Source organism: Varanus komodoensis, unplaced genomic scaffold (genome assembly GCF_004798865.1).
Source record: "Varanus komodoensis strain SLA01 unplaced genomic scaffold, ASM479886v1 scaffold5, whole genome shotgun sequence".
NCBI lineage: Eukaryota > Metazoa > Chordata > Lepidosauria > Squamata > Varanidae > Varanus > Varanus komodoensis.
Window position 1 is genome coordinate 6,723,005 of NW_025336087.1, and position 14,867 is coordinate 6,737,871.

At 44.0% G+C, this 14,867-nt stretch overlaps 1 protein-coding gene across 2 annotated transcripts in view; it reads right to left on the reverse strand.

The window, feature by feature from the left end:
• Window positions 1-4,609: 4,609 nt before the first annotated feature.
• The window catches only part of DEPDC1B (DEP domain containing 1B), a 28,627-nt gene continuing 18,369 nt past the window's right edge, over window positions 4,610-14,867 (reverse strand). Inside the window, exons 7-11 of one of the 2 annotated variants that reach the window (XM_044446553.1) lie at window positions 13,309-13,449; window positions 9,999-10,165; window positions 9,054-9,230; window positions 7,860-8,045; window positions 4,610-4,771 (exon numbers count right to left, since the gene is read on the reverse strand). In XM_044446553.1, coding sequence (XP_044302488.1) covers window positions 4,610-4,771; window positions 7,860-8,045; window positions 9,054-9,230; window positions 9,999-10,165; window positions 13,309-13,449 — 833 coding nt within the window. The remainder of the gene's footprint in view (window positions 4,772-7,859; window positions 8,046-9,053; window positions 9,231-9,998; window positions 10,166-13,308; window positions 13,450-14,867) is intronic. The other variant, XM_044446554.1, reaches the window with a different exon arrangement.

A 14,867-nucleotide genomic window follows, 5' to 3' on the forward strand; every position in this document is an offset into this window, starting at 1 on the left:
TGAAGCCAGTCCAAAGGGTAAAACTTTAAACTCATAAAGTTGGTTTGCAACAGCAAAACGAAGGAAACGCCTGTAATTTGGATGAATTGAAATATGAAAGTAGGCGTCCTTCAGGTCCAGTGAGGCGAACCAATCCCCTCTCCTTAACAACGGCAAGATGTTTTGAAGGGTGGTCATACGGAACTTTCTCGGTATAATAAACTTATTCAAGTCCCGTAAATCCAAAATCGGACGTAGACCGCCGTCCCGCTTGGGGACCGTAAAGTATCTGGAATAGAATCCGTGGAGTCCGTCAGATGGGAATACTTGACGAATCGCTCCTTTAAGAAGAAGTTGATTTATTTCGTTGAGAAGTACCGGCGAACATGAGGTGGACCGGATCGGACTCGATGGAGGGACGATGTCAAATTCTATTCGATAGCCGTATTGAACGATGGACAATACCCACCGGTCAGATGTGATGGACTCCCAAATGGGGAGTCGGCTTTGGAGCCGGTCCCCAGATGAGAGGGGGGTGGGTATTAAAGGAGCGTGAGGAGTGGTTCGCCAGTCCCGTCAGCGCTGTCTCTGATCGTCGAAGCGACGGCAGCCCTGTTGGAAGCGCTGCTGGGGCTGAGGACAGCGACGCTGCTGCTGTTGTTGCTGGCGAGGTTGCGGCAGCTGTCTCTGTTGGTATGGCTGCCTGTAGGATGGCCGATTCCAGGACCACTTACGTCTGCTATGTGACTGGATCTCCATCCTGCGCGCCGTCATTCTTGACTCATGTAGTTTCTTGAGTTTATGGTCGGTGCGTGAATGGAAGAGTCCCGAGCCGTCAAAAGGCATCTCTTCTATTCACCGCTTCGTTTCCTCCGGGAAATTACAACTCCGAAGCCATGCATGTCTCCGGAGGGAAACGGCACCGACCAAGGCCCGGGAGTCAGTGTCCACGTGGTGACGTGCCGTGGACAACTGCTGCACCGTGACCTGCACGGCTTCTTTGATCAGGACCTTCGCAAGGTCACCCTGGTGGTTTGGGAGGATGGAGGCGACGTTGTGGAGGCGCTGCATAATAAAATATTGATAGCGTGCCAACGTCGCCTCATAGATAGAAATGCGAAGTCCTAAGCCCGAGGCAGCATAGACCCGCCTGGCCAGGGAATCTATTTTCCGGCCCTCCTTATCCCTCGGCGCCGTATGTCCCCTCGCCTCCCTGCCTTGCGAGGATTCGACGACCGCCGAGTTTGGTTTAGGGTGCTTTAACAGGAAGGGAATGTCTTCTTCCCTGACCCTGTACATAGATTCATATCTCCTGGACGTCGGTTGAGGATGTGAAGGTAGGTCCCAGGGCTGCGTCATCGACTGCCGCAGGGTAGTTATAAGTGGCAGAACGATAGAGGTCGATTGCTCCCCGCGGACGACGTAGTAGAACTTATCCGTCAACGGTCCCGGGTGCTGGGCAGCGTCGATGTCCAGGGACTGGACAAGCCTCGACATCAGCTCCGCGAAGGAGACGTGTGACTCATCGGGTGACGCAGGATCCTGGGATGTCACCATGACGTCCGGGGAGGTTGAGTCTACGTCAGAGTCATCCGAATCAGCACCATAGTATGGCGGGGCAGAAGATGATGACTCCACCGGTGATAAGGAGCGGCTGCTTCCGCTTTGCGGGGATCGAGGCGGTACCCTCCTCGAATCCACAGCCTGGGGCGGAGGTGAGGATCGCGCTCTGGGAGCAGGGTAGTATCCCACAGAGAGCGGGTCTCCCCAAGGTTGGCAGTAGGGACGACACCAACTCTCCGGGCGTTGTTCTACCGAGCGGCTCCTCCGATTCCCTGGTGGGGACAGGCCAGCTTCTGTCTCCAATGTCACCACGGGCCTCGGTGTCGGTGACCTCGCTCTGGGAGGGGAGTCCTGAATTTCCCCGTCCGAGATAGACCCCCGTAGAGTTGGAAGGGCTGCTGGCGGGAGGTCGACCACACGTCGGGGAGACCCCTGAGGGGTGACCCGCATAGCCTCTTGAAGGATCAGTTCGGGCGGGGTCGGTATCGTAACCGCCACCGGTACCGAAGGGCCCGTCGGTTCCGAGTCCCGATTTTGGGAACGATCCGTAGGCTTAGCCTTCTTTGGAGGCTTAGAGGCCTTTTCCTTTCTGGCCTTCTTATGGCCTGCCGGCTTGTCTTCAGCATGTTTGCGCTTCTCATGCCTCTTTTTTGGTGAGGCAGAGGGGGCCAGCGAAGCGGACGTGCCTTCATCCGAAGGGCGTGAGGGTGGAGCCACAGAAGCGGAGCCCGGTTTTGGAGTAGAGATGGGCGGGTCTGATTGCATCAGAGCCCTATCCCAAAGGAGCCTCCGAAGCCGGTTTTCGCGGTTCTTCCTAGCCTGCTTAGAGAAGGCTAGGCAATGAACACACTTATCCGTCCTATGCCCTTCCCCAAGGCAGAGGAGGCATAGGTCATGCGGATCAGTAGGTGCCATTTTTGACCCGCAGTCAGCACATTTGCGGAAAGCCGCCCGCTGCGCCATCGCAGAAAGGGGAAGAAAAGAGAGATAGTGCAGAGGGTAAGTATGTATTTTTTTGGGGTTTTTTTTTTTTTTTTTTGGATCGAAGAAGAAATGAGAGAGAACTACACAGAATGGGGAACAAAATAAGGGGAAAGTAGTTTAAGGGCAATATATAAAGAGAGAACCAAGAATGGCCAAAGCGAAGGTCGAAAGCGGCGCGAGGCACAGCGAACGGCGGTCGCAAAGACTGAACAAATGGCGGACGCTCCGCTCTTTATAGCCCATGGGGGAGGGGAGCGGAGCTTCCCGCCAAAAACCGTTAGCTTTCAATCTTCTGGCCAAAGGCACTGCGCAGGCGCAGCACCCCCATATGTGTGATGCACAGAGGCCACGACGAAGAACTCTACAAGGTTATGAAGATAAATATTTCAGAATGTGAAGACATTCCAGATTAACGTTTTGCTATTATGTGTCCCAAAGACTGAAATATAGACCACTGTGGGTCTGACACTGCATAGGCAAGATCACACATTTAGCACTGAAACATGATCAAGCATTCAGAAGTTCCTTTCTGCAAATAGTGTTCTCATTCAGAACATTGTGACTGAGAACATATGCTTTTTGCCCAGTGTTGAAATCAGTTGTGCAAATGTGACTATCTGATCTACAGCTAGCCAGAACAAAATCCAGTGTTTCAAGCTTATTCAAGTATATACAGCATTTTACATCCTTGAGAAGTTCAACCATGTGTTTTCCGTTTAAAACCCTTTTCCAGATCTTCAAGCAACAAGCAAAAATACTAATAGAGACAAGCTGGGCCAATTTGGACAGTCATCTCTCAGCTTCATACACTGACCTGTTATGCTCCCTTCCTCAGGCAGGGGTATATTGGAGCCACCTTTACTTGTAAGTTTTTGCATCTAGTTACCACGCTGAGGCCCAGCCACCCTAAAGATTGTTGCTCAGGGCAAAGACTTACACCTCCTTTCTCCTCTTCCTGAATTTACATAAACAGAAGTTGCTTGAAGTACCTACCCTTCTGGCATCACTCTTCCTTGAAGCAAGGCTGTTTGTTCCTGAAAGACTTCCCCAGCCTCTCTGCACCTGAAGCTTCTGCACTGCTTCCACACAAGGTGTTGAGTCTAGGTTTCAGTACACCTGCAGTCCTTCCAGTTCTTTCTGCTGGGTACTTCCAGACTCCTTGCTAAAGGAAACCAGGGCTGGTGGTGCAGCAGTTCCCTCTATTCCTTCCAGTCCCTCTTCCCCACCTTTGGCTACATCCCAGAACTTAATAGTTTGCTCTTGATAAGCCCCAGCTGTTGCTGCTGAAGTTTCACTCTCCCACAGCTGGGCTAGACCACCCATACTGACTCAAGGTCGTCTAAGGCAGGCCTTCCTTTCACCTTTATTCTCAAACCTAGCTGCTTGGGTGGTTACAGCCACAGCATGAGGATGAGTTGAACTGGTGCCCTGTTACACACATGAATGAGCATTTTGCTCATTCATGCAACTTACACTCCTCTCTTCACAGGAGATGCAATTGAACCAGGAAGATTTCAGTTAGTCAGTTTTCCGTTTTGTCCAAACTGGAAAACTCTGCTTATTAACTTAGTGGCAAGCCAAGGCCTTAAACCACCATTTGAAGTTAGTTTAGGATTCTAACTTGTTCTAAAGCAGGTGACCAAGTTTTCTTACTCTGGGAGAAGTGGAAAGCTGTGACTGACTAGGGATTTCCTGGTTTTATTGTGGTTCACATAAAAAATCAGCATGCATAGGTAAAAGGATCATTCATATTTCAGTTGATTAAGCTACGTTCATCTCCACCAGCTCAATATTAAGCAAAATTGATTTTTTAAAGAAAAGGTAAACACAAAAAGTGCACCTATTGCAGTTGGACTTAGTCATGACTAACTTGACTCAATGATTTTAATGGGTTTAAGTCTAAACATGATTAAGTCTGGATCCAATCCAAAAGATTAACAAAAATACTATTAACGGCTCAGCATAGCAATTTGCTGCCCAAATTCTTCTGCCCTTTTCAAATGTGTTTTCAGTAGTTATCAAAATTTCCACTGTTCCAAATGCACAGATATGATTATTACTGAGATGGAATTCATTCATGAACCTACATCCGAAGGCTTCTTGTTCTTTGAAATGGCTGGAAAGGCTTTTTAAATGACCACGTGAACAGCATTGGTTTCTGCTTACTCTTTTCTAGAAATAGGGCTGCTTCACTTTCAGGAGTAGGAAATCGCTCCTTATATACATCAGGATAGGATTTCTGAAACTAGAGAGGAAACACACCAGGATTAGTCAAAGGATTTAGTGTGGCTGTTTAAAAGTGGCTTTTCTGATTTAAGCAAAATATTTAGAGTCTCTAACTACAAGAAAATCATTCATCTTATACTTTGCCAACATTAATGGCACATCACCTGAATTCAGAACAAAATTAGTTTTTAAATAATATTTAAAGTACTTCAGTTATTCAGCAATACAACTATATAAAATTCACCATGCAAACTGAAAAAATAAGGTCATACTACTCCATACTAACCACTGCCACTTTCCCACTATCCTCAACTCCAATAATTTTTTTAAATGGTCTAATTTAAAACATGAACATATTGTGTTATATAAAATAACAGTATTTAAAGCAGCAAAGTGACAGAATGTTAATGTGTTTTATATTTTTAGTGTTTTATATTTTAACTGATGTTTCGTAAGCCGCCCTGAGGCGAATGGGGCGGCATAGAAATTTTTAAATAAATAAATAAACGTTTCTAGTATATAAATTTATAGTTTTGAATGGAGATGCTCAACCTAACAATAAAATAAAATCCTTATTTTCCCACCAGAAATTGTCTACATCAGGAATAGGCAATGGATATCAATGTGCTCCTGGACACTTCTTTTGGTGGCCAGCAAAGGCCTTGCCCCTCTCACTGTGTGTGTGCGTCTGTTTTATCTTTTTAATTTTAATAAATCTGCACTTTTTCTTACCAGTAGGTAGAACTGCTGTGAAAGGTTTCTGTTGGTGGAGGAAACTGAAGCTCCAGGTGAGGGTGTTCAAAGATAGGCTGGACATGCACATGGTGGGCATGTCATGAGTGAAGCCGGCTGGTGCCGGAGGTCAGACTAGATGGCCCAGGAAGCCCCTTCTGACTCGCTCTGTTTCTATGTTTCTATTTCATGAGTGGGGCTCATGGCTCACATCTCTGCCTTGGGCGCAGTATCTTGGGCAGGTTACTTGTTCCTTTTCATGCAGTGGAGCTAGGACAGTTTCTCTAGTGGCCCCATGTGCCTACAGGCCCAGAGTGATTGCCTACAGCTGCTGCACACTCACACTGTGCAGCAGCTGTAGGCAAGAGGGAGTGCAATGGGCTTGCACTCCCTCTTAGGGACCAGGTCCGCAGCTTGGGAGTGCTCCTCGACCCAGAGCTTTCATTGGAAGCTCAGGTGACAGCGGTGGCGAGGAGCGCTTTCCTTCAGCTTCGGCTGATTCATCAGCTGCGCCCCTATCTGGAGTACGACTGCCTCTCAACAGTGACTCATGCACTGGTGACTTCCCGTCTTGACTTCTGTAATGCGCTCTACGTGGGGCTACCTTTGAAGACGGTCCGGATACTTCAATTGGTTCAAAATAGAGCTGCCAGGCTGCTGATGGGGACTGGGCGTTATGTTCACATGACTCCAGTTCTTCGTCAGCTTCACTGGCTCCCCATTGAAGTCCGGGCCCAATTCAAGGTGTTGGTGATGACCTATAAAGCCCTTAAAGGCTTGGGTCCTGGTTACCTGAAGGAGCGCTTACGTCCATATACGCCCGCCCGCCCCCTGAGATCTGTTGGAGAGGCCCTTCTCCGGGAACCCTCCGTGAAGGATATTAGGAGGGTAACTACTCGGTGGAGGGCTTTCTCTGTGGTGGCACCCAATCTATGGAATGCGCTCCCCAGAGAGGTCCGCCTGGCGCCGTCGTTATTTGTTTTTCGGCACCAGGCGAAGACCTTTTTATTCAAACGCTATTTTAATTGTTAATATTATTTATTTATTTTATTTTTCGGGCCAGGTCGACTCATATTATATTGTTTTATTCTGTCCTTATTTATTATTGTGAGCTGCTTCGAGGCTTCAGCGAATGGGGCGGCATAGAAGCCTTCTAAACAAACAAACAAACAAACAAACAAACATGCTCCTCAGAGAGGTGTGCCTGGTGCCGACACCTATTCTTTTCAGTGCCAGGCCAAAACTTTTTTATTTTCCCATTATTTAAAATGTTAATACTGTTTTAAAATTGGTTTTTATTTACTGCATATTTTGATGCTGTACTTTATTGTATTTCATTGTATTACCACCATGAGACACAGTGAAGGGTGGAATATAAAAGGTTTAAATAAAGAAAATAAAAATCAAGACTTTATACTTCTCTAGAGCTTTTGGGGTGCCTGATTGGTATGAATATCTGGCCCAAATTAATATGCACAGATTCCTAGAAGAAAGATTCCATCCCCAACATGCCTATGTTTATTTAGAACATTTCAAGAGAACCAAGGAAGGACTCACTGGAGAAGAGCCTAATGCTGGGAACAATTGACGGGAAAAGAAGAAGGGGACGGCGGAGAATGAGGTGGCTAGATGGAGTCACTGAAGCAGTCGGCATGAGCTTGAGTGGACTCCGGGGGATGGTGGAGGACAGGGAGGCCTGGAGGAATGTTGGCCATGGGGTCGCGATGGGTCGGACACGACTTCGCGACTAACAAGTAGAGAACCCCTGCACTTACAGCACTCTGTGTGTCAGTGTGTACGCATGCTTGTTTGTGTACAGTGGGTTTCTATGTGCAGCTGGAAACTCTAAAAACAGGAATCCAGATGAACTCTAGTCAGCCACCCCTCTGCTTTCCAAATGCATATAAATACATTGGTAAATATTCTGTAGCCCTACGCAAACTTTTATTTATGCAGTATGTTTATTTTGTGAGTCACCACATAGAAAAATTCTAGTAGCATAGCTACAAATATATGCATATGTATCATCCCATAAAATGATGAACTTGTAAGACCAGAATCAACCAGGAAAGTATATTTAAAGGAAAATTAGATAAGATGAATTAATTCCATAACGGAAGCCACAGCCTTGAGTTTACAAGAGTGGAGCGAGGCTATCAAGGATGGGACAATTTAGGTGGCATTCATGCATAGGGTTGCCATAAGTCAGGAATAACTTGTAGGTATATAACAACAACAGAAAAAACAGAGGGGAAGCAGAAAAGGAATATAAGATCAGAAAACCACCATCCAACTTATCTCACAATGGATATATATTTAGAAACATCAGCAACTGACAAACCCTTCAGTTAGACTGTGAAGAGAATTTCCTTTACCCGTTTCAGCTTTTTCTTCTTCTCTTTGATAGACATTTCGGAATTCATCACAATTTCTTCCAACAAACTTGCCAATGGTTCTTGAAAGGCATTTGTTCTTTGGTGTTCAAACTCATCCATGCTAACTTGATAACAGAACGATGGGGCAGGCAAACTTGTATCAGTATCGGCTCCTGGATATTTTATCTACATTAAACAGATGACAGGTAGGCAGCTCAGATATCTGTATTCCAAAAGATGAGTTGTGCATACATTTCTCCATAGAGGACAAATGTTATAAACTGAGAACAGAAGATGCTGATAATTACAAGATTTTCAGGTAGTAGCCCCTTGCTTGTGGTTCATCACTTTTAATTTAGGGTGTTGCCTTTAATTCTTTACTTTCAGAATGATGGTTATAACCTACTTTAGGGAGAACTGGAATATGGATGTAGAAATTATAAAGATACATTTCATGGAGCATGTCTCATGCCAGAATCTGCCCTTATCCAGTTTGGTAGGTATGTAACATTTTGTTTCACATCATTTTAGTGTTTTTGTCCCAATGTGGTATCCACAGATACCAATGTAACATGAAAAGCTTGTGCTGGAGACCACCAGAGCATCTATTTGCTTCTGTACGGGATGACCCTTTAAGTTCTCATCCTCAGCTGCACATGAGAACTTCCAGTCTGATTTGTGGCAGCTGGCCTTTGCATGGGTTGGAGGTGAGAGAAGGACCCCTGGTGACTGAGCTGTGCTGGAGCCGAACCACTGTGTGCATGGACTCAAAAACTGGGGATGAAAACCTTGTTTTAGAGCAATTTTGATTCAGTCTTAAGCAATTCCTATCTTCTCTCCCAGCCCACCCTGCCTAGTCCAGCAACTTCTTTAAAAGCCTAATAGTTCTGCAGAGAAGAAATCCTGAAAATCTGAGGCCAATTTCAACTTGACTCTCAACAGATTCATACATTAGCCTTGAATGGGCATAGCCTTGAAACAGAAAGTGTTTTCACTACTTTAATCCCTACTACTACAATTCTAACAGTTTATTTAAGCTTATATTTAATTTAAGGTTGTGGTTATCTAATTTAAGACCCAACATTAAACTACTGGTCTGCTTATTTCTTGTGCAAGAAGAATTACTTTGGCTGCAAGGAGAGAGTAGAAGAATTATGTTGGGGAAGGACAAAACATTTATCCTGGCACCCTCACCTGGACCCTTTGAAGATGTGATATGTGATCCTCTATTGCAGCTTTCAGGGTAGAAGGAATTTTTAAGATCTCATGATAATTGTCCATCAAGAATGACACCAGTTTAGCAGCCAGTAGCTCATTCAGGTCCACTTCATCTTTGGAACAAAGAATAAAGCGAGAAAAGGTTTGAACCATCTGAAACAGAAAGAAAAATAGTAAGATCCTTTATCAGAACAGATTTCCATTATCACCACCATCATTTCTTACATAATGATGTTGAAGATGCATTCTGCATTATGGATCTTGCACTGAGGACCTGAGGGTTAGACCACCAAGTCAAGTTGAAATTGGCCTCTATTTGTCAAGATTTCTTCCTCTCTGTTGGACTATCAGGTTTTTAAGATCATATCATTTAGAGCATTAATAGGCCTCGTTAGTGTGGCCCACAAGATTTTTGCCCCATAAAGCTGGCAGGTCATTTGGATGCTGCTGAAGAATTGCTTCCAGTACAGTTACTAGTCGCCCTTCTAACCAACTGAACAAGACACAGACCAATTCAGGTAGGGTTACCAAGACACAACCAGATTCCCTGGTTGAGCCTGAATGGTTCAAGTGACTTTCTACCTTTGCTTAAACTCCTTTTGTCTCTGTAGGAAACAGGCTTCCAAATATGCTGCACAGCAGGAAGTGAAAAAGAGAGAGGCTAAATGGTTGGGGTGGGAGGAACAATGCCTGCTTTACCAAGGAAATTAACAGGTATATTATCAAATTCCAAGTGGCTGCCCATGGATTTAAATTCTACTTATGCAGGGGTTGGGGGCAACTTCCAAACAATGTTTTTTAATGAAATTTAGTATTAATATTTAAAAATACTGTAATTCATTTTGTAATGAAGAACAGCCTTCTCCAAAGCAATTCCAAAATGATTTCAACAAGTCCTTCCTATTTCTGGCAGAAACACACCAGTGCTCTTGTTGCAACTGTGTCAGAGAGAGGTGGCAGTTCCTTATTTGAGCTAATCCTGGCCATCATAGTCATCAGCAACTGAAGTTTCCGTCGATTTGCTGGCGGAAGCAACAGACAGCAGATCTGCAGTGCTTCGATGGCCAGCTTCTCATTCTGTAGGAGACCTGAGTCAAAACATAAGCAGAGGACTATGTGTCAGCACTGGATGAGCATAAAGTTGTGAAGGAAGGAAAAAGATCTACAAGAAAAGCAACTGTGGAGACTTGTAATTAGCTGCCACAATCTCCTGAAAGACTCTAGGTTTGTCTGCTAATCTGCCTTGAAAATAATCACAGCATAGTTTGTTGTGCTCACCAAGTAATAAATGATAGCAATGAAGAAGATTATCACCTTGAATAACTTGAGGAAAAATGAGCCTCATTCATTAAATGTATTCAACAGGATCCTGAAATGATCACAGTCCTTCCATACTGACTTAGAATAGAATCGTACCAAATAGTTGAAGAGTGGTAGAGTTGGAAGGGGGCTACAAGGCCACTGAGTCCAACCCCCTGCTCTACTTCCACATGTGACCACCCACGCAGCTGCAGGTCTGTGCTTTTCCAGCTTAGCAAAGATGGCAGGACATGCCAGCTTGATGTATAGATATGCAAGCAAGGAAGAGATAGACATTTTATATATGCTATGAAAATAAAAGGATCCAAAATGCCTAATCCTGCCCAGAGGCTTGTGGCTCCCTGCCTGATTGGTTTTAAATGGCCCTTAAAGACACGGCCATTCCAGGGTGCTTTTAATTGAATGTAGGCTGACTTTTTACCATGAAAACATTTTTGTACCCATTTTGAATGTTCTATGTTACTGTTGTTAATTTTCTTTTATAGTTTATGGTTTCAGGATTTTATTTTGTGAATCACTATGGGAGAAGCTATGCTCCAGTGTTATTCAAACATCCAAATAAATATTCCATGCTATTCTTCTCCCGCACCCCCAAAAAAGTTTAAAACAGTGACACGTGAGATGTTTGGTTTTACTTTCACCGAACCCCTGTAAAACAGTAATGATCTGGCATATCTGGGCTGGTCATACACATAGCTATTGTGCTGGAACGACTGGGCACATGGAACCAGCACACACAGCAGACTGCCTGAATGAAGGTCATTAAGGTGTCAATCAATAAAAGCTTGCCAGACTTGAGCCAAAGTCAAGCTCTGTTGTGCTTTAACAGAATTGCAACAAACTGCCTGAAGAAGAGAAAGCAGCCAAGAGCATATGATGCAGTCAATCTCTCTCCAAAGACTGAGTCTGGAAACCAGCTAAAAGTTTACACATACATGTCTTACAATTCCCTTGTCTGTCCTAACTATGCTTGGCCACTTTACATGTGCACCTACACTCTTTATGGTCAGTAGAAACTCAGATCTCCTTTTGAACTATGCTGTGCAAATCAGCCCAAATCCTTCTTATTGTTATAGGAACTCCAGTTACCATTAACCAGTTAGTGTACAAGCACTTTTGTGCCAATAAGAAGGAAGAAAAGGATGAGAAGAAAGAGGACAGCCTGGTTATTTCATAATTATGGTTATAACTCAGTAGCATTACATCTTCTCTAAGCCCAGCATTGTTAGAGGAAGAAATAAGATTGATATGTACTTCAACGGTGTTCATGTGGAAAGTAAGCATAATAACATACCAAAGAAATTCTCTTTGGCAGTATCCACATAGTATTTGGAAGGTCTTTTTATAACATGGTTTTTTAAAGATGCTAATTTAAGTACTATTGAACATTCCATGCTACTGATATTACTTAGCTTTACAGTCAAACTCCTTTCTAACAGACATTCAGCAAAACAAACCAATCAATCAAAAGGTTTACTGCTTGTTGCCCTAGGTCATTACAAACTGCAAAACTAAAATATCTAAAATAAGGGAATAAACCATAAATATTGGAGATACTCTCATTTACCACAGACAATAACTAAAATACAACTTTCATTAACAAATAAACAAGCAAATACCCATAATTAGTTTGATTGAGTTTATCCAGTTAAGAAATCCCCTTTTCAGCCCACTGCTGCCTTCTTCAGTAGTGCAAGGGCAGAACACCCCATATTTGTAAGCAAAATGTAACTGCTGAGATTGCCTCTGTATTATCAGCCTTCCTGAACTTCAGTATAGCATGAAGTGCCTGATCCTGCCTAATCTTTGAAGCTAAGTAAAGTCAGGTCTGGTTGAAATCTGGATGGGTGACTTACACATTGGGAACTGCTATTTGGCTATGGACGGTAAAGAACTGTAATGTAATAACTTGGCGCTCTTCAAATTTCTTGGATGTAAACTCTTACCTGAATCAGGGTGCATGACCAACAGTTAGGCATGCTGAGTGTTGTAGCTGAAAACACCTGGAAGGTACCATGTTGGGGAAGGCTGCCATGGCTAACTAATTAAGTGCAAACTGAAGTCTGGCACCCCTTGACTCTCATTTGACCTAAGCAGAATGTTCTGGTCTTTCTTTCTGAAAGGCTTATGGGATGCTGGATGTTCCCTGTCAAGCTGCAGTCCTAGTTAAATTATGTCACATTGTCACCTCATCTGTAAGCATATGACACAAGCAGCTGCAATGGGAAGGCCTTTGCATTCACAGCTGTATAAGCCAAGGCCTTTTTGCTGCAGATGTTCACATTGTTTGTGTGGACGCCTGTAGGCAAGGTTATGATGCGACATAACACAGAAGGGAGGACAAGTCCACATTACTTGTTCCTACTCACATGATGAATTTAGAGCACTTTTTAGAGCACATGGATATAGCTGCTATGTTTTGTTTCATTATGGGTTTGGGTTTCTCCCAGGAAGGAAAAGAGGGATATAAGCCATACATGAAATAAAGCTAAAACAGTATGAAACTTATGAACTGTGTTTTGATTTAATTTAATGTGGAGCTCAACATAGGATATGAACATTGCTTATTCAAGAGCCTACCAATGAAGAAAGTAGCTAATGGCGTTCCTCTGAATGCATAGTTTCCTGAAATCTCACATATATAATTTTACTGACTTATAATTTTATGGACTTACTGTCCTAAGGAGGAAACCCTCTGCTGAGCTGGGCTGCATGAAGAACACAAAGAGAAAGGATATTTACCCCTGCCCCTTTTCCGATAGCCTATTCAGACACCACAGTAATACTCCAGATATTACGATCTAGATGTGACAGCCTCTAATGCTGAAAGAGGTATAAGGACCTCTTCCAAGTTTAACAACAAATACAACATGTCTGACTCCCCCAGAAGCTATACTGCAGGATAACTTACCTAGTACACTGACAAAGACATCAAAGAACTGGAAAGTGAGAAGAGGCTCCTTCATATGGCCATAGTAATCTACTATGGTTCGGAAGACGTCTCTTTCAAACCCAGAGTAAGTTGGCTGTCTCAAATCAGGACACCTGGGCCCTAATGAAATAGGAGTGGGGGGCATGAATAGAGGGGAAACAAGAAGGATGAATTCCTGTTTAGCTTGTGCTGGTTGCAGAAATATTACTATGTTTCTAGCCAATGTCACGGTAGGAGTTAACTTGCACCATATAAAAATCAAAGAAAATATTTGACAAGTGAGGTTAATAGCTTCCCTTAGTTTGTACTCTCCAGAAGTCCAGATTTTCTTACAGTTCTGAACTTCCTAGATGAGCAAGGTGGTCAAATGTACAGGTGTACCCGAGGTACCAATCTCTCATTCAGCAGGAACACTGTTGAATATGTGCAGAGAATTATCTCTCCAGAAGTGTCCTTGAAGAATAGTTTTTCTTGGCTCCTATCCCCATACATAAATAATTCCAGTGATGGGGCATGAGCAACCACAAGTATTCCTGGAGGACCACTATGAAACGTGAGTGAAGGGCAACAGTGATCAACAGTTGGTCAACAGTGCAATTCCATGCCCTGGCAGCATGTCTGGCTTGCACAGGTGCCACCTCCTCCACATCTCTTTCCCTGAAGGATACGGAGGGCCACTGAGCATACTCTGGTGGAAGGGGCAGATCAGTGGTGGTCAATTTGGCCCAGTTACCAATCAAGATTTTAATCCAGTTGCTTTCACATGCCTGTTTGGTGCTGCCGCCATGGTGAAAGAGTAACTGAACTGGATGACTGCTGAGGAATGGGCAGTATGCAAGACTGCCTGTGTACTAGTGCAACCTGCTGCTAGCACAACTGCAATGAGGGGAAACAAACACTCGTGTCCAGGTCCAGGCAGATCAATCTGCAGAAGGATGCTCTCCTGTTCCCTTTGCATTCCCAAAATGAATGATTTTGCTTGTTCCTTGCACTCCTGTCAGAAGCGCTGGTTCCTATTGAGCAAGTGGTGAGCCCCACTACCATACCAGAAATGCTGGAAGTCAAGTGGATGAATTGGATAAAGCAGCCAATACAATGTAATAAAACAGCCAATACAGGGATCTAAGATGACTTCCAGTGGCGGTGGGGATTTATTTATTTAGAAAATTTCTATGCCACCCCATTCGCCGAAGCCTCGGGGCGGCTCACAAAACATCAATTAAAATATAATATTTTAAAAATATAACACCTTTGTTTATCCAGTGATATAAAGAATCTGCAGCAACTGAGCCACAAAACCATTCAAAAGAACTTGGTTTTTCCCTGTCTTTCAAACAATGTTTTCTGGTCCTTCAATTCTCTAACCCCAAACTCCTCAGCATGATGTGTCAAACCCAAAAACCCCTAGGGACTTTCCACATCCTTCCCAATCCAAAAATCAATCAAATTGCAGTAAGCATCTTCCTGGAACAACTCGTGATGCTGCACAGCATGTGGAGCTACAGAATGGGAGGACTGGCCCTTCTTTGCGGCACTTG